At 40.9% G+C, this 26,363-nt stretch overlaps 3 protein-coding genes across 5 annotated transcripts in view; 1 reads left to right on the plus strand and 2 right to left on the minus strand.

Moving 5' to 3' along the window:
* The window catches only part of LOC122664178 (cytochrome c6, chloroplastic-like), a 33,179-nt gene extending 16,695 nt beyond the window's left edge, over nucleotides 1–16,484 (minus strand). The window contains exon 1 of the mRNA XM_043859893.1: nucleotides 16,359–16,484. The gene's annotated coding sequence lies outside the window, so the exon portion shown is untranslated. The remainder of the gene's footprint in view (nucleotides 1–16,358) is intronic.
* Nucleotides 7,582–26,363, plus strand: part of LOC122665696 (arabinogalactan protein 20-like) — a 28,654-nt gene continuing 9,872 nt past the window's right edge. Inside the window, exons 1-3 of the mRNA XM_043861847.1 lie at nucleotides 7,582–7,816; nucleotides 22,368–22,392; nucleotides 23,045–23,052. Coding sequence (XP_043717782.1) covers nucleotides 7,582–7,764 — 183 coding nt within the window. The 3' untranslated portion in view covers nucleotides 7,765–7,816; nucleotides 22,368–22,392; nucleotides 23,045–23,052. The remainder of the gene's footprint in view (nucleotides 7,817–22,367; nucleotides 22,393–23,044; nucleotides 23,053–26,363) is intronic.
* LOC122664176 (cytochrome c6, chloroplastic-like) lies at nucleotides 10,173–16,717 on the minus strand. Of its 3 annotated transcripts, none has more exons than XM_043859890.1 (6): nucleotides 16,588–16,717; nucleotides 16,359–16,488; nucleotides 10,671–10,768; nucleotides 10,556–10,587; nucleotides 10,413–10,476; nucleotides 10,173–10,324 (listed from the first exon to the last, which is right to left on the minus strand). In XM_043859890.1, the coding sequence occupies exons 1-6, from the start codon at nucleotides 16,648–16,650 to the stop codon at nucleotides 10,184–10,186; spliced, it is 528 nt and encodes a 175-aa protein (XP_043715825.1). In that variant the 5' UTR covers nucleotides 16,651–16,717; the 3' UTR covers nucleotides 10,173–10,183. The 3 variants fall into 3 exon arrangements, with proteins under 3 accessions (XP_043715825.1, XP_043715827.1, XP_043715826.1); XM_043859892.1 differs by having other exon boundaries at nucleotides 16,594–16,701; XM_043859891.1 differs by having other exon boundaries at nucleotides 16,359–16,485; nucleotides 16,588–16,701.

The following is a 26,363-nucleotide window of genomic DNA, read 5'->3' on the forward strand; positions in this document are numbered from 1 at the left end:
CCCATGCATCTTGCTGCTTTGAGAGGCATTACATTGAGGGTGGACCCATTGTCTATCAGAACCTGGGGGACTTGATTCTTGTTACATTCCACAGTAATGTAGAGTGCCCGGTTGTGATTCTTTCCTCCTGGGGGTAAGTCCTCTTTTGAGAAAAAGAGCGACTGAATGGCATAGGTGGCCCCCACTATGTGAGATAATTCTTCAGGTCCCATTTCTATGGGAACTTGAACCTTGGTGAGAGCTTTCAAAACAGCTTCTCGGTGGGTTGGTGACGCCATTAGTAATCCCCAGATTGAGATGTTGGCTTGGGCCTTCTTTAATTAGTCTAGTACTCGATTTTCTGGCTCAATGATCACCGTTGATTGGCTAGACAGATATTTTTCCATTGTCAAACCCTTATTCTTGAAGTTTTGGCCACTCCTGGTTTCCGCAACTTCTGACTCTCTTCCTTTGATGACCAACTTGACTGGACAAAAGTCACCATCCTCTTCGTCACTATCAGTGATGATAAGGGGACCCTTGGGACAAGTTCGTATTTCAGCTCCTTCATCAGACAAGGCCACAATAGACTTTTGGGCCTGATCTAGGTTTCCCGATAGGGTTTCTTGCTTCTTATCCCCTTATTGGATTGTGTGAGAATCTTTCGGTATCAATTGGCTAACGGCGTGAAAAGCTTCCAAAGTCGCTTGGTACATCTTTCTTGCTTCTGCCAATGACTTGTAGAAGTTGCGATCCTTCCTTTCCCCTTGAGAACCTGAACTTTCATAATTATCTCCAGGGCTTGAAATAACTGGGTGGATGTTCCCTATTGGGTCATTAACCATTCCTTCCTCATTGACATGACACATATGAAAATCGTCATGCGCTCTTACCCACGCACGGTATTCTCTGTTGCCCTGATTTGGGGATGAAGGAGGAGTCCCACGTAGGTCTTATGCCAGAGCTAAAGTTAGCTTTACAAAGTTCTCCAAATGATGGATTGCTTGAGGGAGTGACCACTGCTCTTTGACGGGTTCTAGCTGTTGAAGCTCTTCTTGGTACTTATCATCCAAGACCACCATTCTCATAAGCATTTTCTGGATCTTGTCTACATCCCGATGGATCTTGTTCACCTGGAATGATAAAGCCCATGGTGCTGGTCCGCAGATGTTTTCATATTTTTCTAGACGCGTCCTTGGTTGCCAAGGTTTCTCATGCTCTATTTCTTCTTCCCCTTCGGATTCTTCACCATCAGATTCTTCTGATGCAGATTCTTGCTCACTTTCATCTTCTTCAGATGATTGTTCTTCTTCTAACTGCTCTTCCCTTTCATCATCGATGTCCATAGAAAAGATGCCTCTGGTGGGGTCACTCTAAAATTCCCTGAGGCTGATATCATTGATCCATGCATCCCATGTCTCACTTCTTTGAGGTGGGTCCGGATAGGAGAATGAATCCGAATACAGGGCCAGATCTTCAGGAGGGGTTCCAAACAAGTCTCGAGCCAAAGCATTGGCTAACCAAGTCATGTTTTGCAGCCCGTGGAGGGTCCAAGCGAGTACATCACTCTCATTTGGCATCACCAATTTCTCACATCATGTTGGAAAATTGCTGCACACGAAGTCTGGGAATAAAGAAGTGGCCTTGTAAGGGATCTTTTGAGTATTGGTGGAAACATCTAATATATCTGCCACCTGGTAGAATACACTCATGGTCCAACACTCAAAATCTTCTCTAGACACGGTCCAATCACTTCTGGGGACTTCTGGTGAGGATATCTCCTCGTCATCCCTACTTTCGTCCTCATCTAATGATACGGACTGGATGAGATTGGTTGGGTCACTGTTATCATCGCTCCCGATGTTATTCACCCAATCTATTACAACCACTCCATCATCCATCGTCGGACTCTGCTCGGCATACTCTATCCATTCCTCGTGGATTTCTTGGTCGTCCACCTCATCTGAGCTATCGTCAGTATCTCCCCCTATATGGATAAGAGAGACTTCTTCTGACAGAGCTTAGCCAATAGCCAGTGCTGAGACTACTTTGAGGAGTTGGGGTGTAACTCTGGTAATTTCATTTCCTTCTTCTTCTTCAGTGACCAGGTGGCATACTTCGAATGGTAAGAAGCCATATTTGCACAATGGTGTCATTAACTCGAGACCTTCTAGTCCAAACTTCAAGAAATCCAATTTTCGGAGTCGATTGATGGATGCTATGCCTCAGTCGTGATCACATGGTTGTTCGCCTGTTCAGACATTCCCGTCACAGTTAGTTCTGGCGCAATATATGCAGACCTGCATCTTCTCTGCCCGTATTTGCTGTGACTGCACATCTTTCCCTAAATACCATGGAATGGGCTGGATCGGTGTAGTAGGATCTTGGAATGGTGCTTCTTCCTGCAACATGTTTACTAGTCCTGTAGATGATTCCGGAGAATAGGTCCCTTTCACCAGTGATTGTGAGACTTTCCATGCAAGCATCAGGTAATCCGCCCAGGTGGCACCTTCTAACTTTGGATGATAGAAAGGGGAATCGGGTTGATCCACTTCCTGAGACCTCTCCTGCGGAGTCTGTTGCTTCTTTTCTCCTTTGAGTTTTTTGGTCAACATTGCTATATAGATATGTGCCTTCATTAGCTTCCTCTTCCTGACTGGGTGAATCAAAGCAGTACAATCTATATGCTTAGCATCTTCTTGAAGCATATTTACCCCAAGATTGGGCAAAGGATTTGTGGTGACATTTGGCGGCTACTTCTTCTGAAGTTCAATTTTGCCCTCATCAATCAAGTCCTGGATCGCATGCTTAAGAAATAGGCATCTATCAGTGTGATGGCCTTGTTGGTCATGATAATGACAGTACTGATTGGGCTGATACCAGGTAGGTGGGTTGCTCAAATCCACAGGCCTAGGGGGAACTGAATTGATCATTCCCTGCTTCTTGAGCTTGGTGAATAACAATGATGGTGTCATTCCTCCAAAGTTGAAAGTCCTCTTGGGTGCTTCGGGTTCAGTTTGGATCACAAGAGGGGTGGATCCTGTGGTTACCACCTGGACTTCTGCCGTTTGGTTACTTGTTCCTGCTGCATTTTCTCCTTTGGCTCTTGGACTCTTCCTTGCCAAATAGCTTCCTGAGGCTTCACGGGTCATACCCTGATTCTGCCTTTCTTTGAAGATCTTGTCTTCAATTTTCATCCCAATAGTCACAAGAGCATCAAATGTCTTAATCTGTTGGTAGTATATCTTCTCACGGTACTCCCCATACAGATTTTCTAACAACATCTCAACCTGTTCCTCTTCAGTGGGGCAGTTCCACATCTTCGTGGCCTTCTCTCGGAACCTCATGATGTAGTTTGAAAACTCTTCATTTGGTTCTTGCCTCAAGGTCTCCAATTCTCTTCGAGTAATATCCATCTCAGTATTGTACGAATACTACTTCGTGAACGCTTTAACCACAGAGGCCATGACTGGGTTTGAGTGTGATCAAGCTGTGTTAACCACCTCAAAGCAGATCCGGCCAAAGAATACAAGAACGCCTGTCCCATTTGGTTTTCAGAAAGTCCCCATGATCTGGCAATGGTGGCAAAAATCTTAAGGTTTGCCCTAGGATCTCCCGATCCATCGAACTTGTCTAATTTCCACTTGAAATCTTTCGGGATTTTTCCTTCGGGAAAGAACACCAGGTCTTCCTCATCTTTTTCTTTGGCTTTGCCCTTGACAACCACTTCCAGTTCAGCTACTTTTTCTCTCATCTTCTTCTCCCTTTCAGTCTCAGGAGGGTCCGGAGGGTGACTATCCTCCCCTTCTTCTACCAGTATGGTGATTGGAGTTTTGGGGGTCGTGGAGTTGGTTTTCTGAACTTCCTACTCCATTGGCCCAGATACGGATCCGCCTTTAGACAATTCATTGACTGACTGCACTAGTTGTGCCATGAGTTACCGCATTTTAGCCATGTCTGCTTGCAGCTTATCCACTCGATTTTTTACGTGACTTTCAAACAAGTGGTCTTCCGTAGGATCCATGTTACTCACAAGTGGTATCTTAGTTGATGAACTAGAGGAATGAGAAGAGGTCGGGGATCTTGAGAAGAATGGTGGGCTGGCCCGAGTCAGCCTTCCACCGCGTCGGATCTAGATGGGCAAGGACAGAATTGTGCTTCTACGAAAAAGAGAAGAAGATCTAGTTCAAGTCCTAAGAAGAGGAAAAATCTTATTCAGCAAAAATATTTTTTATTTTATTTCTCTTTTTTTTTTTTTATCATATATATATATACATTTTTTTTTTTATTATTTTTTAATTTTTATAACATTTTTTTTTTTTTTTTGCTCAAGTAATCGAAGCTATCATCAGAGTTTTAATTGGACCTCTCTGATTGTGGACTTCGAATGCTGTCATTGCCCAAGCATTTTTTAACACAACATAAAAAACAAACAAAAGAAAAATCCTAGTTATCGGGTGACTGACGATTGTGCCTGGGATCAACATGAGATGCCCTTATTTTGAGGGACATATAAGGTTCCATCATACGGAAGTAGACTTCCATATTTTTTCGAGGGACCATTGCGGGACTATGAAAATCCTTACCTTTGGTGGCATCTCGTATTGAATCTCGGTTAATCGTCAAGTGACCCTAAACTCAGTCTTTCTTACAGCTAACAAGGTTAGTTTGTGTCATACCCTAATCGTATATGGTCTATTTTCCTACATGATGCATGCAATGGGTAGGCTTCCATAGGACAAAACAAGGTCACCCTTGACAGAACCGATATACCTATCGCTCGTGGCCACGAATTGTAGGCACGGGGTTCTTTTGATATACCTGGAGAATAGGTCACACAAACTCAGAGTAATCGAGCTAGTGCCTTTTTTGAGTGGCGAAAGCACTCCACAGCACACTAGTGAATACGCTCGCTGGTGATTCTACACTCGTACAGTGAATATTAAGGGTTGTAGCTTCACCGCGAATTACCCATGACTACTCATGAGGTCTAACGACTAACTATGGGGGTAAAAGGGGTTCCTATGCAGAGTGTGTGTGCAAGAGAGTGGTACAGGAACCGGCTATCATCCGATCTCTGAGTACTTAGTATAACGTGTCTCACCTCCCCTGGGGTAAAGGCACGACAGGGAGTACCCTCGCCATTTGATTTCACTTCGAGCACTATGCATGATGCAATTAGTACACACATAAGGGTTAGCCAGACAAACATATTATGGTATTTATTTTTATTTTTATTTTTTTCACACAAGAGTTTGGAGAGAACATTCTGTCATTTATTGGTAGCATCTATTTAGAAAGTTTGACCTTGAGTGGACGTTTGTCCACATTTCCCCAGTGAAGTCGCTACTGTAAGTACCATGGTCCTCCCGGGCTCCGATGAGGGTTCCCTCAGCCTCTTCTTGACGACGGTATGTAATTGATACAGATAATAATTTCAATGTATAATGTTGGTAAATGGGGATTGGGATCATGCATTAAAATATGCTAACATAATGTGAAGTTGCCACCTAGGGTTAGGGCCTAGGACCCATTAGGTGTAGCCCTATCCATTGTGAACGGAATTGGGCTACGTGACTCCATATTGTCTGACTAGAGGTTCAGGTAAGGGGTCAGGTTACGAGTGTGGGAAGGTGTTAGGCACCCACTTCGCCCGGCCGAAGCCGGTCTCTCTATCTTAAATGCTACATAAGGACGAATGTTCTCACTCTTTTATTGCGGGGATGGGAGATATTATGAACTACATTCAAATATTATAAATTGAACTAGAACATAATAAACTACATTACATATATGAAAAATACAGACCAAAATGATGAAATATGAAAGGACTACATTTAATCAACAAGAGTGCAGTAATTATACCTGTATGGTTGTATTCCCTTAGCTCAGGGGAGATAGACGAATAGACTGACGCCAATTCTTTCTGGGTAGAGTAACGGCTCTTTCAGATGGTTTGAAGAGGAGAAAACAGACAAAATAACATCTGGAATAAAGGGGTTTTGATTGCTATCTGCACACTGATAGGATAACAATGCTTAGGAGCAGAAGTGCTCTATGCTCGAAGGGATAATCGAAGGATCTATCCACGACCAAGAAAATTTCACTCACTCACACTCTCATAGGAGAAAGGGGAGAAAGGAAGGTGAAAAATGAGGAAAAGAATTTGGAAATCACTTGGGGAGGGTCTCTCTACCCGGAATTCCTTGTTTTTTGGGGTAGGGGGACCCTTCTATTTATAGGGAGGGGTCCCCTCTCTCTCCTGGCCAGATAAGTCCTCCACGGCGCCGTGGGAGACTTTTCCATAGCGTCGTGGGTGACATCAGCAAGCTGATATCACACCCCCTCGTGGCACCGTGGAAATCCGGTACACATCCCCATGGTGCCGTGGGAAGGAGCCCACGGCGCCGTGGGGGCATAGTGCTATTTTTTCTTGTTTTTGGGCCTAAAATGGGTCATTTTGTATTCAGAATGGTTCTCGGGTTAATGGGTCAGGTATCTTAGGTCCAGAAAGAGGGAAAGTGTGTCATCCATTGTCCATGTCCCGTTGTCATCATCGCCGATCAGGGGGTGACAAAACTCAGTGTCTACAAGTATGTTGGTGCAAAAAGCTCACTTTGATAAGTGAGACTAGTCTAACTACTTAAGCTTGATGCTCCTAAGGAAAATGTAAGCCAGAACATTAGGGGGTCAATACCTAAATGAAGTTAAAGGTTACATGAAGGTAATTGACGACCAATTTGTGAATAGAGAAATTTTACTCCCTTAAGTACAATGGAATCTAAGGAGTGTGAGCGCATCATGTAGATGAGGGACATAATGGCTCATCTGAATTTTTTGAACATAGGAATCTCTAAGTCCTTTCTAGTATATTTCATCCTCAATACTCTCCCAAAGGAGTATGGACCCTTTAAGATCTCTTATAATAAAAACACCATAAGTGATTAATTACTGAAAAGAATGAGTTAATAGAAAGTGCATGTCTGATTACTTGTGAAAATAGTGGAGGCAAGCAAGTCTTGTCTTAAAAAAAAATAGAAAAATGTCTCTGAAGAAAGTGAGCATTAGAAACCCAAATGCTTCTTCTCTAGAAGGAAGTGATATTTCAAAAAGGACTACGAGGAGTTCAAACGATGGTTGGAACAAAAAGGTACATCACAGTCCTATGTTTGTTTTAGGTCTAGTTTGGTAAATAGTCATCACAATAATTGATGGATTGACCCCGATCATCTCATCGACAACCTTCCACGTTGTGGCTGCTCTAACAATCTTTGCTGGTGGAAAGCTCTTCCGTTGGTGATGATGGTTTGACAGAGAGGACAATGTTGCAGGATTTGGAGGGAGCATCCGAAAAGCACCAAAATCCTTTTTGTTCAGCCGATCTCTTAACCTCACTATTTCTTGAAACTCCACAGGTCCATCTTCCTCTGCAAAAAGAAAAAGAAGAAGAAAATACAAGAAATCATCAAAATCAAGAAGAAAATGTTTTAAGAATCTAGAACCAAAAAGAAAGATGCTTGAGCAGGGGGGAAGAAAGCCGTAGAGAGAGATTGATCGAGAGATCTAGGGTTTCAAACAAGAAGAAGAGATTTGAAAGAAAAAATGGTTGTTCTTAGGGTTTCCTTCGGAGTATTGGCCATCATTGCTCTTTCCTTTGGAGTATTGGCCCCAACCAATGATGGGACATCGATAGACCAAGGAATTGCATATGTGCTGATGCTAGTCGCTCTAGTGCTCACATACTTCATCCACCCCCTTGATGCCTCATCCTACAGTTTGTTCTGAGTTATATTATCAAAAGGATGTGATAAGCAATGGAGATTAGAGACTTCTTTTCTATAAATGCTTGGGGGTGGGAGAGGAGGGAAGAATTGGATTCTTAGGTGGTGGTGACTATATATCGTAGTATATATATAATGGAACCTTGGTAGTGGTGTGAATGATGATGGTATATGATTTGGTTGGTAGACACACCATTGTTGGAGTCAAGAGTCAAGTTGTCCCTGCTGTGATAGTTTTCTTCTTTACATGGGACAAGGGTTTTCCCTTTTCTGTTCTTCCTTTCTTCTTATTCTACCTTTGTTTCATGTTGTTATCTAGGATTAATTATTGCATTCTCTTTAGCAGTTTGAAATATTCTTTCTTGTTATCTTAAAAAAAAAAAAAAAAAGATGCCTAAGAAATTCCAACCAGGTGAATCTCTTAAGCTACTACTTCTTTGGTGTCGTCTCGATAATTCATTCGCAGCAACCATACTTCCTCTTCTAGTTTCTTTGTTCCTATCCATCTCTTCTTATCCCCTCATTAAATTAATCATAGAAACCCATCAATCTCACCATCTCACAACTTTCCCTGCAAAGAGGTCTCCCAATCGGATTTCAACCATAATTCGCCAAATTTTCAGCCAAGACCACCACGGACTACAGATTCTGAAAAACACGGCTTATTTGATTTGAGTAACAGGGGAAGGGGTGTGTGAAGTTAGGGATGCCCTATGGGCAAAATGGTAATTTCACACACTGGATGGGGGTATATTAGTCATTTGAAGGTTTAACCAACACCATAACACCTAACTAACGGAGTGGGAACTCAGGGGGTGCAACTGTATAATTTAGAAACATAGGGGGGTCACTCTGTATTAAGGATAAATCTCAGGGAGTGGCAGTGTAATTTTCCCTTTCTTTTATCTATGATTCACATTCCCTATAGACTAAGACTCCCCATGTTTTCTTACCATATATCTGTTGGATTTTTCCATGTGATCATATGTCTAACTCTTTTCTTACCCTATGTTTCCTTCAGTTTAGAATTTGTATGTTTCCATGCCTTCATGCTTAGATAGGTGCTCATTTATCTATGATTCACATGTTTTATAACATTTCTCATTCATCGATGTTTTTTATATTTTGATTTATCTTTACATACATGCATACAGGCTAGGTCCTTGCTCCTCTTTTGTATTACTTCTCCTTCCTTTATTTTTACATTCCTATCATGCATTCATCTTGTCTCCCCAGACCCTGCTTTGACTTTCCATCTCCATCCATTTACATGCTCTATATGTTTGTCATTATTTCCTTACTTTCCTATATACTAACCTCTATTATGCAGCCAAGTTTTCAAATACGTTTTCTATCCCATTCATATTTTGAACTCATTTTTCTTATATTTGTAATTCCATAGCCTTTGTATATCACTCTTTCAATGCCCAAAAGCATGTTATACTACTACCTAGACAAGTAATAGAAAGACCGGCTTGACCGAGCAAACTGAGGTACCTAATACATGCCCATACCGTAACTTGATCCATACCCAGACCAATGGACCGATCAGTCCCTAAAAGACATTAGAAAACAGTCATTACATTTAAATTATAGTTCCGAGACCCTCCTCTAAGTGATGACTCCCAGTATTCAATTCACCTCTCCCTCTCTAGCCCCTCCCCCAAAGAGGGATGAGGTTTAGGACATGTGGCAATCCCCCGCCATGTCGTTGGCCTCACAAGGTGTGACGATGCACAACATAGGGCAAAAATGCACAAAAAGGCGTGATATAACCAATCTCACTCTGATACCAATGTAGGACAGAAACAACACGGATTTAAGGTTACCTCGTCGATGTTTCACATGCAGTGGAAAGGATATGATTACCCTAAGCGTTGTCCCTCACGAAGCCTAATGATCGAAACTTTAGGGAGATCTCAATAGGCTAACGAGACTAGGATGGAGATTCTTGGAGACAATTACACAAAAGGGAGAGAGGCAAGAGATGAGAGAGACAAATGAAAGAGGCTGAGATTGCGTTCTCAATTGTTTTTCTCTTAAAGGCCAAATATCCTATTTATAGATCTAACCAATTAGGATTTCTAACCCTAGTGGGTCAGAGATTACCTCGTATGGGCCCTCCAGACAAGGTGAACCAGATCAAGACCTATTACTAACATTAGCCAATGAAATTGTTATCATCATTGACACCATAATATAGCAATTCCAAATACTATAGATTATGTACTTGTTATGTGACATAAGTTTAATTCCTAAAGGACATGATTTAAAGATATACATTTTCTCTTGTGGCTAAAAAGAGAACCACAACTTTCATTATTAAGCTATTGAGTTTACATAGTTTGTGGAGTCACACAACAACCTAATTTTTATTGTGACCAAATACGCTGTTGATGTTGGTCTTCTTTTTATTATTGGAATCAATTTCCATAACTTTCAATTTTTGGCCACCCTTGATCAGCTTGTAGCTTCACAAACTCTGCCAAAAGTTTGATTTCCTCATCCTGCAATCGAGGCCCAAATGTACATTGGCCCCTTGGTGTGCAATTTTCCCCAAAGCCCTGCATAGAACCTAAAATCTGATTACCTGAGACAAAGTAATAGGTCATGTGCACAAGATTGGCATTGGTAATTGTCGGGAACACTCACTGGCATTCTTCTATTTCCATAATATGTGATCCGATATATCTCCTCTTCTGTGTCAATGCCATTTCTATAGCATACCAGCTGGGTTTAATTATTGAAAGGTCTCTCATTAGCTAAAAATAAGTGGGGTTTGAAGTTTGTGTTACCTTTGTAGATCTTGTAAAAAGAGTGTTGCACCCTAAGAAACAAAGATTCTTGATTAAGGTTTGCAAAAGAGAGAATAGAAAGGATTTATTAATTTTGAATGGTCGAGAGTGGTACAGGTTGAACTATGTTTCCACCCCCATCATGACATCCAATGCAAGCTTGACGAAAAAGTGTTGATCCTCTTTGAGCATCAATAAACTGTCCAAATGATACTACACAGGAGAAGAGTTAGAAATGACAGTTGATAAAGATAAAAGTAAAGAAAGTTGCACAAAGATTTATTCAAGATAATGAAAATTTAAGTAGATTATCTATATGTCTCATGGATTGTAAGGCCTTACCTTTTCTGAACCAACTAAGTATTAAAGATCGGAAGTATATTGATCCAATATTATGTTATTTTTTAATCTCATAATTAGCTTTTTAATTTTAGTTTAACATATGGTATCAGATTGTTCTCTATAACATTGTGCTCACTCAAGACACTATCTTTTGGCTTTTGGGTTTGTTGGAGACCTGTAGGTCACTAACTACAGGTCTCCAACTGTGCAAGCCGAAAACACTAGCAAACATGGTGGCCTTGTTCATCAATTTGTATTAAAACCATAAACCAATAGTTGTGCATACAGCCACCTGCTAAAGTGCACTAGGGTAGTCTGCTAACATACATTGTGCGCATGTGTACTAACATGAACTACAAGTCATGACTAGACCTGATAACCCTACCTAAGAACCTGAGATTTTATCTTGTTTACCCGACCCACTGACCTGTTGAATTTTGACTGGTCCTGGACCTTTTGTGCCCGAGCCAGCTTTGAACTAGGCCATTGTTTTGTTTCTATTACAAACCAGTTTGCTTGTTTCTTTAGTATCACCTAAGAAGGACTTCTTCTTCCTCTTATAGCTTTAAGCATTGAGGGAGGACAGCTTTCTATCCTAATGGATAGGGCTGCAACAGGGTCTGGTTGGGCTGGGCCTATTAAAACCCTAGCCCAACCCTGAGTCTCCTTAGCTGGGCCCAAGCCCAACCTGGCCTTGACTCAAGCCAGAAAAATCCAACCCTGACCCGCCCTCAGGGTCGGGCCGGGCTGACCCTGATTGGCCCTAGCCGTGGGGGGAATGGAGATGCATGGGCTGGCCAAGCTGAGAAAGGGAGATGTATGGGTTGGCCAAGCTGGGAAAGGGAGATGAATGGGCTGGTTAGGTTGGGAAAGGAAGATGCATGGGCTTGCCAGGCTAGGAAGAAGAAGAAAGAACAAGAACAAAAACATAAATTAGAAGACAGGGTCAGGTTGGGCCGGGCCGGGCCGGGCTCAGCCAAGGCCTCAACCCTGACCCGGCCCGACCCTGACGCAGGGTCAGAAATTCCTGACCCTAACTCACCCTCAGGGTCAAGGTATCTCAACCCAGGCCCTATTCGGGCTCAGGGCGGGCCAAGGTGGGTTCGGGCCGTCAGGGCCAAACTTGCACCCCTACTACGAGAGTATACTTTTCGATACTCCCATGAGGTTATGTAGGACAAAATCCTGTGGTGCCTTGGTGATACAGGTTGTTAATGTTTATTCCTTAAGTCCTATTTGGATGCACTTTTAAGAATTGCTTGATTTATTCCAAAGGGCTTGTTTGGATTCTACATTATGAAATTAATTAACATTTTGGATTATATATCACCAGTTTTTTTGTGAGTTTTGAACAAACATAGGGTATTTTGACATGCAATTTTGTGCTAGTTCATGATGAATGGTAGTGTCATGCGGCACTACATATCATTAGATGCTTTAAGTCATTGTGTGATGATTCAAAACATTATAATAGCCTTATAAAGTTTGTTATTTATGTAATTTTGGAACTCATGTGACACATAAGGTTTGGTAGTGATATTAGAGTATTTTATTGGGTTCTTGATGATATATTTACAAAATCGCTACCATAAAGTCCATAAAGTAAAGGAAAGGCAAGTTTCATAAACGAATGCGATTAACGTCATTTTTCTTTCAACTAATGTATGAGAATTGGTATCGATCCCTAGGGAAGTAGCTAATTTTCATATATTGGAATAAGATGGAATGATAACAATCAAGCAATGGAGTTTTTTATGGGGACAATTTTGTGGATCTACTAGATTAAAACATTAAGTACAAAACAAGTAGGTTTACAAGAAAAACTAATTGACAACCAATTTGTGAATAGAGAAATTTTACTCCCTTAAGTACAATGGCATCTAAGGAGTGTGAGCGCATCATGTAGATGAGGGACATAGTGGCTCATCTGAATTTTTTTAGGAATCTCCAAGTCTTTTCTGGTATATTTCATCCTCAATACTCTTCTGAAGGAGTATGGACCCTTTAAGATCTCTTATAATAAAAACAACATAAGTGATTAATTAATGTGTTTATGACCATGTGAGTTTAGGAGGATGAGAGATTGAAGAATGAGTTAATTGAAAGTGCACGTCTGATTACTTGTGAAAATGGTGGACGCAAGCAAGTCTTGGCTCAAAAAAAAAAAAGAAAAATGTCTTTGAAGAAAGTGAGCATTAGGAACCCAAATGCTTCTTCTCTAGAAAGAAGTGATATTTCAAAAAGAACTAAATGGAGTTCAAACGATGGTTGGAACAAAAAGGTACATCACAGTCCTATGTTTGTTTTGGGTCTAGTTTGGTAAATAGTCATCACAATAATTGATGGATTGACATAGGTTCTGTGAACACCGGATCAAACTGAGAGGGGGTGAATCAGCTTCCTTTTTTTTTGGTGTTTTTTGTAAACAACACGGTGGCTTACAGTCCCACTTCGCACCACCAGAATGTGGCCAGGTCTACCAAGACTGTAAACCCACTCTACAAAACAGGGATTAGTCTCCAACAACAAGCAACAGGCAACGAGACAAGATATACGTGGTTCACCTCACAGTATGTGAAGGCTACGTCCAAGGAGCAATACCCCTCGGGGTTTCGTATATGCCCAATACTCAACTTAGATACAATAAGCCGCCCCTACGGCCAGGATACCCCTTACCCTGCTTCAACCTCTCACCTCAGTGAGGGCAAGGACTTCAATCCCAATACAATAATGGCCTCAGCCTTACAATCAATCAACCCAATAAACAAATTCAATCACAAACCCAACCTAAAACAGATCACACTCTAGATTCTACCCAATACATTCAAAAACAGGAATTAAACCTAGAACAGAGAAGTAATGGTTTGTGATCACGTTTACCTCCTCAAAGGCAAACCTCCAACTCCAAGCTAATGCTGTGAGATCTTCAATAGAACGAATCAAGCACTCGAATCCATCGCCAACACCAAATCGAGGTTTTCAGATGATCTCCTTCGCGCCTCTGCTCTTGAACCACGACAGAATGTTGGAATACAACTTCTCCTCGGTTTCCTTCTTCTCTAGGGCTCCAAAAGTGCGTTTTCGGTCATTCTAAGTGAATATATATACTTTCCAATAAATGCCCTTTGGGCGGGAAGTAAGAAAATGCAAGCCCAAACCCCTGCGCCTACGGCGGAGATACACCCTGCTGACCAACAGAATACTGTGCCCACAACCATATGCTGATGACCACTGCTACCAAACCTTGTTGCCAACAATGACAACACTACCACGAGCACTAACAGGTTCTACAATCCTTTTATGTTTTTTTTACCCGAATAGTCTCTGGGACCCAGCTCAGCCCCTAAGATTTTATTATCCAAAACACTAAAATTCTACAATCCATGATTCAATATTATATAGGGATTTCTATTGACAAGACTACCGAAGAAAAATGATAGGAGCATCTACTCTAGAAATTGGGTGCAATCTCAAGTGGAAGTAATTTGTATCTAAGTATTGTCGATTCCACAGTGAAAATGACCATAATACTGACTACTGCAGGCATCTTAAGAGGGAGATAGAAAGGCTAATTCAGCAAGGCCACCTCAAACAATATATGAGAAGAGATGATCGAAAACCGCAAGAACCTTGTAGACAAGAGCGTTAGGAAAACATGCGGAGAGATGATTGCCGAGATGATCGAAGGCGGTATGACCGAAGAGAGGATAACAATAGAGAGGATTGAAGGAGGGAGAGGGACACATGCCCAACTAATCAAAGGCAAGAACAACCCCGGGAGAACCCCTTGGCGGGAGTAATCGCTACAATCAGTGGGTCTGTCACGTCAGAGATCTCTTCTAACAGAATAGCCAAAGTCCATGCCAGAATTGTTAACGCCACCGAGTGGCTGAGAAAAAAAAGCCAAAAACGGGGCAGATCATCTCTTTCTCTGAATGAAGATTTTGAGGGGATCCAAACTCCCCATGATGATACCATGGTGATTAATATTTTAATCGCTAACTTTGAAGTCCAGAGGATACACTAGTGGACAACGGTAATTCAACCAACTTGCTATTCTTTCACGCGTTCAAGAAGATGAATTGAATTTGCGCCTGGAAAGGCTCAAACCAGTTATTTCACATTTATACGACGTCACTGAAGCTTCAATCCAAATCAAAGGGTCCATAGATTTCCCGATCATCGTAGGAGCGAAGCCTAATCACTCCACAGTTATGACTACTTTTAAGTATTAAATTTATAATTTTTTCTTGAATTATTGCAAGAATGCTATGATGGAGGTTATGGGATACCTCACTATGAAGGTAAGACTCAAGGGTTGGAGGCTGAACCATGGTTCTAAGTATTGGTATCCTATTGCCTGTATCGAGCGATACATATCGGTTTTGCTAGTCACTGATACCGATGATATCGATACTGTATTGGTAGAACGGTACGGACAAGAGGTAAAATGGTCAGAAAACTCATTTTTTAAGGAATTTCAGGGGTAAATTTGTCCGATACAACCGATCCAGGCCGATACCGTATCAATATCGTATCAATTTTACATGTTGCCAATACCCGTTCCAATACCGTGCACTAAAACCATGGGCTGAACATGCAACAAGATCAATTTTTATTTTTTATTTTTCTAATTTAATTGTCTTTTGTTTCTTTCATTGAAAATAAAAAGCAATTGAATCCAGTCTGTTATAAGCCAAATCGTTATCCTCTGTTGTTACAACACAGTGCGGTGCTGCAGAGGCCATGTGACACAGCAGGCCCCACATGGTGCACATGGCCTCTGCAACCTCCGCACGATGTAGTACAGTACCGTGCAGTTACAGAATAGGATAAAAATTCGTTATAGCCCATCACAGGTTTGGGAAAAAAAAACCTCCGGCGACTAACCTAAATTCTAGAGCACAAAACTCATCTTAGACTTACCCTATTTAATGTAAGGTCAAGAATATGATTTACTCTTTGAGTGTTCATATTAAAAGAATGAAAAGAATTACAAAGAGACACGGGTTATAACACCAGATACTTAAACATAAAATGCAAAATCAACCCCTTCACCTTCGGCATAATCATCAATTGGAGGGATAGAACTACAACTGAAGAAAGATCAGGTCCATTCAGAATCTCAGATAATCGAAAGTTATAGCCCAGTCCCTCTGAGTGGATGTGAATTGAAAGAATAACAAGAACTTCTTAAAAAACGCCATAGCTAAGTAGCTACGGCTATGCACACCTCATCACTTTCTCAAAGATAAGAAATTATGGTCAACCATAGATAAGTGGCTATGCCATGCACACCTCGTCACTTTCTTAACGATAAGAAATTGTGGTCATGAATCCTCAAAAACCAATGGGGAGTGTTAAGGTATTTTATAGGAAGAAAGACACAAAATAGGCATTCTGATGCTGAAAAAAGATAGAAATTAAGATAAAGAGATAGCAGCAGAATTGTGGTCCTTACCCGGTGGGTTGCAGAGAGGTAATAATGCCACAAGTGCAGCCATTAGAGGGGGAGCCAAGCTCCTGAGAAATTTGACTTCTTGTTTGTGCTTTTCTGGGACTGCCTTTTTATCTTCCTTCCAGTATGACTTCTGAAAATCATCGTAATTATCAAATTAGAAAAGATAAGAAGCACCACCTTCATTCAGTACCCCAATATTCCTTGGAGAGAGAGAGAAAGAGATACTTACAACTACCCTTGTTGGGATAGAATGAGAATTGTTGCAAGTAGGCATTACAGATAAAAGCGGCATTGTTTTTTCTTCCTTTGTCTTGTCTGAGCTGCTCCAGTCCTGACTGCTGCTTCAATTGTTCCAATCTCACTGAGAGGAGAGCTATAGCAACGATCGTTCCACGTTTCGGGTTGATCAGCTATCTTATAAGTTTACAACTTAAATCTGTGAGAACGCGAGAGGGGAGAAAGTAAAGAACATCTGTACCTGCGTTTTTTCTATTCTCAAGATCAGATGGGTAAAGAAAGTAAAGAACCTCTGAAACCTCTATATATTTGGGAGACCGTTCTCTGGGGGTTGTGGCCCCTGCGTGTGCACGGGACCAATGAGAGGGGGCGCAAAGGCATCTTGGGAGTGAGATTTCTGCCTAGCTTTCATAGGGGCCAGAGAATTTTTTTCATATATATGGGGTGCTGTTCTCTGTGCCGCAGCGCAGGCTGCCCAGGCACATGGGGTGGACGCAATGACCACCCTGCCCCCCTAAGTGGCAGGCCCATGTGTCTGGGCGCAGCCTTCGCTACAGCACAGAGAACTTTCTCCCTATATATATATATATATATATATATGGAAAACGATGTCTACTTGGTGGTGTTTCCTACGCCTTCTCACATGGCACCGTAAGATGACGCCTATGTAGGGATGTAAATGGATAATTGAAAATCTGAATTAGATTTGCATCTGTATCCATTTAGGGATATCCATATTCATTTAGAGATATCCGGAAAAAAATCCAAATACTCCGATAAAAATCCGTCTGGAAAAAACCCGAATATATAATAATAAAAAATTAAGTAAATAATGATTTTGAGGGTTTTTTAAGATTCAACAGGTTCTAGAATATGAGGAAAAGATAATCATGATCTAAGAGATATGGATTGAGAGTGAATTGTATCCACTAAGGGGAGGAAGGTCTAGGTTACACAAGATAGAGATGTAAACGGATGGTTAAAAATCCGAATTCGATCCACATCTGAATCCATCTGAATCTGTTTAGAAGTATCCGTATTTGGCCAGGAATATCCGGATCTGATCACATCCGATCCGTATTTGAGCCAAATTCGATCCATTTACATCCCTACGCCTTTGCCCTCTGGGGTAGATACCCAAGCGTGCTCACCCATTGGCCCAGACACTTGTGTAGAGACTATGAGACTAAGTAGAGATCTCATGCCCATATATATATAAGGAAAATCTTATTGTAACCTTATCAATTTGCCCATTGTCATCTTATTCAAAAAAGTAATTTTAGTCATGGGTTATCCTCTCAAGGTGAGTCATGATGTATGCAATGCTATCAAAAAAAATTTCATCGAGGAAATAATTGCTAAGGGGGTTAATAGCAATTTCATCACCTTAATCCCTAAGGTGATGAATGCTATTAAGGTTGGGCATAGGGATGTAAACGGATCGGATTCGGATCGGATACGGATCGGATGTGATCGAGCGGATATTCCTGTCACGATACCTCTAAACGGATTGATGCGGATCGATTGATTTTCGACCATCCGTCACATCTCCGCCTTGTGTAACCCGACCTTCCTCCCTAGCGGATACAATTCACTCTCAATCCATATCTCTTAGATCATGATTCTCTTTTCATCATATTCTAGAACTTATTTAATCTTCAAAACCCTTGAAATCATTATTTACTTAATTTTTATTATTAAGTATTCGGATTTTTTGACGATTTTAATCAGTATTCGGATTATTTTCCGATAGTATCCATTTACATCCAATTTGTTTTGGGAATTTTAATATAAAATTATTTCAAAGATTCTTGCTTCTCGGTTATCACCCCTACTTTCCAAGCTAATTTCAGAGAAACAAGGTGCTTTCCAGAAAGGAAAAATTATCTTCTCCAACATTGGTGTAGCCTTGGAGCTAACGAATATGATGTTCTCTAAATGTCATGGAGGTTGCATGGGTTTGAAATTGGATGTCCAAAAGGCCTATCACACATTAGAGTGGGCTTTTCTTTTTGACGTGCTGGCGCGTTTTGGGTTTCATCGAAAATGGATTTCCTGGATCCATCAATCTATGATCTCTACCCGGTTGTCGATTCTTGTGAATGGAGGCCCTGTTGGTTTCTTTGAGGTGGAGTGTGGTCTGAAACAAGGTGATCCTCTTGCCCCGATGTTATTTATTTTAGCTAAAGAAGTGTTGTGCCGCGGTTTGCAGGATCTTCGGAGCAAGGGCCATATTAAAGGTATCCCCGGCCCTAGGAAGGTTTTCACTCCCTCTCATCTACTATATGATGATGATCTTCTTATTTTTATGAATGCGGATATTTGGTGTGTAAGGCGGCTCAAAAGTTTCGTTGATGCCTACCAAGGTTGTTCAGGTCAATTCTTTAATCTTGAGAAGAGCAAGGCTTTCCTTGGATCTATTCCCTCTGAGAGAAAGTCTCGTATCATTGATATTCTTGGGATTCAGGAGTGTTCCTTCCCAACTCGCTATTTGGGAGTGGAGTTTTTCAAGGGGCGTGTTAAAAAGAACCTTATCCTTCCTCTCATGGATAAGTTTAAAGCCAAATTTGTAAGGTGGAAGGGTCGTTTACTCTCAATGGCCGGCAGAATTGAATTGGTCAAGTCGGTTATGTGTAGCATTCCGGTCCATAATTTTTTCATCTATCTTTGGCCTGCTAAATCAATTAAAATTATGGATCGTTGGCTTCGTAATTTCATCTAGACTGGTGAGATTACCACCGCTAAAGCAATCACAATTAAATGGAGTAGTTTATGTAAGCCGTGTAATGAAGGTGGACTTGGAGTTCAAAGGTTATGTGATATTAATCTAGCTTTATTAGCTAAATTTTGTTGGTTTGTTAAGACTGATCCTTCGGTTTTTGCTAGTTTCCTTCGTGGAAGGTTTGTTGCTTCTGATGGCTCTCTCAAGATGAATTCGAAATCCTCATCCATCCCCCCAGGGCTTCGCAAAGTCTGGGATTTTGTCTCCCTGTCTGAAAGTTGGGTGAGAGGTGATGGAGTTTCAATTAGTTTCTGGTATGACCGCTGGATTGGAAACAAATGTGTTAGTGATTTTTTATCACATGATTTTGAGATGCCTAAGGGTCTTTCGGCTTCTATGGCTAACTTCATTGAGGATGGTAGTTGGAAATTCCTTAAAAATCTATCTTTTGAGCTTAAACAAGTCACTGATCAGATTGCCGAGATTCCTCTTCCTACTACTTTGTGCCAAGACACCAAAATCTAGTCTTTATCTGAATCTGGAAAGTTCACGGTTTCATCAGCTTGGGATGCCTTACGGGTCTCTCACATCAGGCCTCGTGGTGGAGTATGGTATGGATGAAGGGCCTTCAACCCCAAACAAGTCTTTTTGGATGGCGTTTGGCGCATGGATGTTTGCCTATAGACGACAAAGTCCATAGTCATGGTGTGCCTCTGGTTTCCCGATGTGAGTTATGTAATAATAAGGAGGAGACCCTCTTACATCACTTTCTGGATTGTGAATTCTCCTCTCTTGTGTGGTCAAAATTGATGGATTTTTTCAATCATAGATGGTGCAGTTTCCCTTCCATTGAAGAGCTCTTCTCGTGGTGGAAGAGAAGGGTTACAGGTAGTATTTTACCTAAAGTTTGGCTTTCGCTTGTGATTATTATTCCTGCGAATATATGAGCTGAAAGAAATCGAAGACGGTTTGACAATATTAAACGTTTTCCAGAGCAGGTGAGCAATGGAATTATTACTGTTGTTCAAGATTTTGCTTCTTTGGTTCCAGCTCACATTTCTAATATCCAAGAATTAATTCTCTCCAAGAAGTTGAGGATTTGTACTGCCAGTGCTCCAGCGCAAAAAATCATTGAACTAGTTTGGCATCCACCACCTCCAGGATGGTTCAAGCTCAATATTGATGGTAGTTCTTTGGGAAACCCAGGACACTCGGGTTCAGGTGGAATTTTCAGAGATAACAAGGGGATGGCGGTCAGCTGTTTTGCTTCCTATAATGGTGTGGGTACAAATTACAAGGCAGAGTGTGCTGCCTTCTTTTTAGGTTTTAAAAATGTGATTCATATTGGGGTGGAGAACCTTTGGATTGAAAGTGATTCATCGGCTGTGGTATATGCTATCATCCAAAAGAAAATTCCATGGTCCTTTCGGCAAGAGTGATGTGCAATTTACCATCTTATGAACAGTATCAACTGGCGCATTATCCACTGTTTCAGGAAAACCAATGCGGTTGCAGATCGCCTTGCTAACCATGCAGCCAAGTCTTGATCCTCCCAATACTGGACGCCAGCGCCATCTTTTATTGCAAATGGTTTGGATTGGGATGCTTCTGGAAGATCTTTCTTCAGATTTTATTGAGTGTATCAGTAACTTCCTTTCCTACTGATGGCTTTGCCGAAGGTGGGAGGAATTTTTCTGTTTTCTTTCTTCTTCGGTTATTGTTGATAGTGGTTTTATTTCTTTCCGCTGATGGTTTTTTTTTGCCAAAGGTGGTTAGATAAAACCTCCTCTGTCTTGGTTCTCTCTCCCTTTTCTAAGGGCTCTTGTACATCATTCTCATATTCTATTTTAATACAATTTGCTGACCCTTTAGCCAAAAAAAGAAGAAGTTGAAACTGCCTTATAATTATGTCATTTTTAAAATCTAAGAATGATCCATTGGTTGGGTCAAAAATAATTTGAGATCTCAATAATATGAAAAACCAGAATACGAGAACAAGTGGCACACTTCTATCTTCAAATTTATTGGTTGCAGTCGATCTTCACCCCATGAAAACAACTAAGTAGAAAATAGAGACCCTAATTTATCGTAGTTATCATCAACTACAACCTCACAAGAAAATAGACATCATAGGGTGTTGCAACCCTCAACGAGAAGCCCTTGAGTTTATCAAAACCAGAACTGAGAGAGATCAATCTGTTATTAATAGAGCTCTGATACCATGTGAGTAACAGAACCTAACCAGCAAACCAGTAAAGAAAAGGAAGAAGAAGAATAAGAGAGAGTGAGAGAGAGAGAAGATGGAAGCCAAAGAGGAGCAATTTGGATCCTTTACTGTCGGGCAGGACTGTGCTACCAAGACATGGTGAGGTGCGTAATGACCACCTTACCTCTACCCGAACGCCTTACCTGAATGGGGGTAAGGCGATCATTGCGTACCTTGCTGTGTTTTGACAGCACGGTCCTACTAGGCAGCTCGGCAGTAGAGGATCTGGAGAACACCTGTCTAGCCAGAGGAGGGCTGTGCAGTAGAACTTCAAAATCATCTCAAGACACAATTAGAATGCATGAGACTCAACCTCTTAGAGCACCACATGTCTAACCAATCCTAACTATAGTATGAAACATGGGTTCGACTCTCCCATTTTCACCTAGTGCCATATGGCAGTCCCTATCCCCACTCCCCCCCCCCCCCCCCCCCCTAAATCTGAAATCTATTATGTTTACTATTTTTGTGAAACTCTTTGAAATAAAGTGCTTTCACAAATTTTGATTTTGACTAATTATAAATTGGACAGCGGATCGACACTCTATCAGTGTACAATGGAATCTCCTCCACCAAGCAAATGGCAACATGAGAAAGGGTGTCACACAAGTTGTATCTAAAGGACCCACATGCTAGGTAGGATAAAAAAGTGTAAAAGAGGAGAGAGAGCATAAGAGGGCATATGATGCCTACAAGGTGATCATTTTTCCTTATCATATAATACTTGCACAAAGATCATTTGTGGTCTGTGTGAAATGGGTGATTCTAGCTGGTAGTCTCTTCTGTTTTGGTTTTTTTTTTTTTTTTTTTTTTCCACCATTGTTTTTAACAAGCAAACTGTGAACATAAGATAATGGCACAGAGTAATAGTATCCTGAGTTTGTGGGTGATAAATTTCGGCCCAAACCGAACCCTTATCGGGCCAACTTCAGGGTGGGTTTTATGATATCGATAAAAATCTAATTGAATTGAACCAATTGAAATTGGAAACTAAATCAAACCGATAAAAAACTAAATTCCACTTTTTTCCCTTCATAATTTTTAGGGCAAGAGATCGTTGTCTGGTCTAGGGATGTAAATGGATAGTCGAAAATCTGAATTCGATTCGCATCCTTATTTGTTTATGGGCATCTGTATTTGTCAGAGGATATCCAGATTCGGATTCCGATTAGATATCAATCAATAATAAAAATTAAATATCTAATGATATTCAGGGTTCTTGAAGGTTCGACAAGTTCTAGAGACAAGGAAAATAGCTAAGCCAACTGAGAGACATGGATTATGAGCAAATCATATCCGACAGGGGGGAGGAAGGTCTAAGCTACACAAGTCAGAGATGTAAACGGATAGTCAAAAATTTGAATTTGATTTGCATTTGTATCAAGTTAAGGATATCTATATCCAATAAGGAGATATCTGGATCTGATCACATCCGATCCGTATTCCGTATACATCCATGAATTCTGGTCGTGTAGCACATACACCAATGTGGGTCCAATGAGAGTGTGCACAAGAGCATCAATATTTATGGGATTTTTTATACCTCAAGGGGTAGGGTGGTACTTCCACACACTCCTATTTCTGAGCACAAGAACCACATGACCAGGTAGCATTATATCCACCGAGGGGAGACAGATCTGGGTTACACAAGTCAGGGATGTAAATGAATAGTCAAAAATCTGAATTCGATTCACATCCATATCTGGTTAGCGATATCTATATCTGTTTAGGAAATATTCAGATTTGATCACATCTGATCCATATTCAATCTGTTTACTTCCCTAAATTTTGGTCATGTAGCGCCTGCACCAGTGTAGGGGGGCCAATCAGAGTGTGCACAAGAGCATAACATTTATGGGATTTTTTTTTTATCTCTCAGGGGGTAGGGTGGGACTTTAGTGCGCTTCTATGGCCAGGAGCCATGCGACCAAGTAGCATTATATCCACCCTGGGGAGGAAGGTTTTGGTTACACAAGTTAGGGATGTAAACAGATAGTTGAAAATCCGAATTTGATTTGCATCCATATCCGGTTAGGAGATATCTGAATCTGATCACATTCAATTCACATTCGATCCTTTTACATCCCTGAATTTTGGCTGTGTAGCGTCAACACCAGTGTGGGGGCCAATGAGTGTGTACACAAGAGCTTCAACATTTATAGGATTTTTGATATCTCAGGGTGCAAGATGGTACTTTCCCGTACTCCTATGTCTAGGCATAGGCGCACTTCCTGGTTGCGTAGCTCCTGTGGCCAAACACAAGAGCACACGAAAGTACCACTCTACCCCTATAAAAATAAAAAATCGCATCTATATTGATGCCTTTGCATGCGCTCTCATTTACCCATTGTATTAGTGCATGCACTACACAACAAAACAAAGATCTCTTGTACTTTCAATATATATACAAGATAAACTGAAATCGAACCAAACATAGGTCGATATCAAATATATATGCAACACGAGCATGCGAAGGTGTAGCATCAACACCAGTGTGGGGACCAATGAGTGTGTGCACAAGAGCATAAACATTTATAGGATTTTTTATATCTCAGGGTGCAAGATGGTACTTTCCCATACTCCTGTGTCTAGGCGTAGGAGCGCCTTCCTGGTTGCATGGCTCCTGTGGCCAAACACAAGAGCACCCGAAAGTACCTCTCTGCCCCTATAAAAAAAAACCGCATCTATATTGATGCCTTTGCATGCGTTCTCATTGGCCCTCGTGTTAGTGCATGCACTACACAACCATACATCGATCTCTTACACTTTTAATATACATACAAGGTAAACTGAAATCAAACTAAACATAGGTCGATATCAATCAAACATATATGCAAAAATAAGAACCAAATAAACCAAAACCAAACCAAAATAAAACCAAGTCTCCTAGAAAAAAGATGACAGTCCGATTGAGATCAGCTCATGGGGCATAGTGGGCCCAAGACACACCGGTTCGTTATCCTTCCACTGTAGAGTGCGGGAGGTAATCGTTGCTCTGTGAAGCCAGCCTGGCACGGTGCCCTCCACTCTAGTAGCCATGTGGGGGCCAAGCCTTCGTTTGAACCACATGGTTCAACCCTCAACTTGGATCGGGTAAGCCAGTTAATTGCATCAATGAACCCCACCCAACAATGAGCTGAACCAACGTTCAATCACCATAATGCCCTCGCATGGGTTACAAGCTCACGCTGCTGAGCTCGGTAGTTTATTATTACCAAACACCCAACATATAAAGAGCCAATAATTTGAAGTTCTCTCTGATGTAGTACTAAACACCAAAGCACTTGAATGGGCTTAGATGGGCCTAACTTGGATTGGGTTACGACATTACCTGGCCTGAGCCCATCTGATTTACACATTTAAAATCACATTTTCCTTAGGTATTACTATAATAGTGTAAGCATCTCCCCACATTCATATGCAAAACTTTTCATTTGAGTCCAAGAAATGGATAAAATAGACTATACAAACACATGTAAATAGGATTAACAAAATTTCTGCCCCAATTTTTTCCAAATGGGCAGTCTAGTGGGCCATTAAGACCACTTGATGGGAGGAGGACACCTTCTTTTGTTCACACAAAAAACTTGGTCCTATTTTAATGGTTGAACCAACATGTGTTTTAATTCATTCCTCAAATTTTTATAGGGATTTTCTTGTTCACATCTCTTAACTTGTCAAATAAATTGCAATCATACTTTTTTCCCTTTATGTATTTTATATACGTACCTTTTTATTTAAATGAAGGTAAATCCTACAATTTCAAATATGGGAAAAAATTTGGTACAATGTCAGCTCAAAAGTGAAATTGCACACCCCCCTCACAGTTCATGTGTGGGGGTGATATGTCATAAAAGCTTCTCCCCCTTTTGTCAGATTCCAACAGGGGTTCCCTTATTGGCCCGAAACTACACTTGGGCTATGTAGAGGATCCTCTTCCTTCAAATATTTACAAAAAAACATGTGCAAAACAATGACAATTTTTTATAAGTGATATAATGATATATTACCTTTTTATTACAGTATATTGTTTTACAGCTTAACATGATTTTATATTCATGAACATGATATGAATTGCATTCCTTCTCACTAACTTAACTACTCACCCCATAGCTACCAATGTTTTTACAAAGCACACACATGTGGAGTATCAGTATGCATATCGCATCCGGAGACCTAGAGGGAAAGGTGTCCAACCTTCCTAGTAGATGGTTTAGATTTATAGAAATAGTTTACATAAATTAGTTTTTTGTTGAACATAGACATAGGGATGTACTTTTGATGGATGGATGTTGATGTAAATTTATAGTTATAAGTTTTAGGACTCATTAATAGATGTTGAAGGATATATTATTTTGGAAAGTTAGTACTAATTCTATTGCTGAATTAAGAGCATTGTGGGATGGGTTGAGTTTATGTGTTAATCTTGGTTTGTCAGAATTGGTGGTAAATTCGGGTTTGACAATGACAGTTAGAATGGTCAATCAAGGTAAGTGTAATCTTTGGAAGGGATGGTACTGGTTTCATGAGATCATGAGATTGGGTAACTCTTTTCGGGCTTGCGTCATGTTTGCATTCAGGGAAAGTATTGGGGCGGCAGACTGGCTTGCAAAGTTAGCTTGTGAAACAACTGCCAATAAGACTTTTCACTTTGGGGAAGAGACTCCAAGAGAGCTTCGTCAAATCCTTTGGGAGGACAAAACCGATCTTCCAGTTCTTAGAACGTAGGTTTTCTTTGTTTTGTATTCTCTGCTGTAAGGGTTGGGGTTTTCGAGTGTTT

Source organism: Telopea speciosissima, chromosome 6, assembly GCF_018873765.1.
Source record: "Telopea speciosissima isolate NSW1024214 ecotype Mountain lineage chromosome 6, Tspe_v1, whole genome shotgun sequence".
NCBI lineage: Eukaryota > Viridiplantae > Streptophyta > Magnoliopsida > Proteales > Proteaceae > Telopea > Telopea speciosissima.

Bases quoted from the DNA above. Each gene is read 5' to 3' on its own strand.
- LOC122664176 (XM_043859890.1), bottom strand. From the start codon at position 16,650: ATGCCGCTTTTATCTGTAATGCCTACTTGCAACAATTCTCATTCTATC. The intron at 10,588-10,670 runs GTACCACTCTCG...TTTGTTTCTTAG, and splicing joins GTGGAAACATAGTTCAACCT to GGTGCAACACTCTTTTTACA. The intron at 10,325-10,412 runs GTGAGTGTTCCC...GGTTCTATGCAG, and splicing joins ATGGAAATAGAAGAATGCCA to GGCTTTGGGGAAAATTGCAC.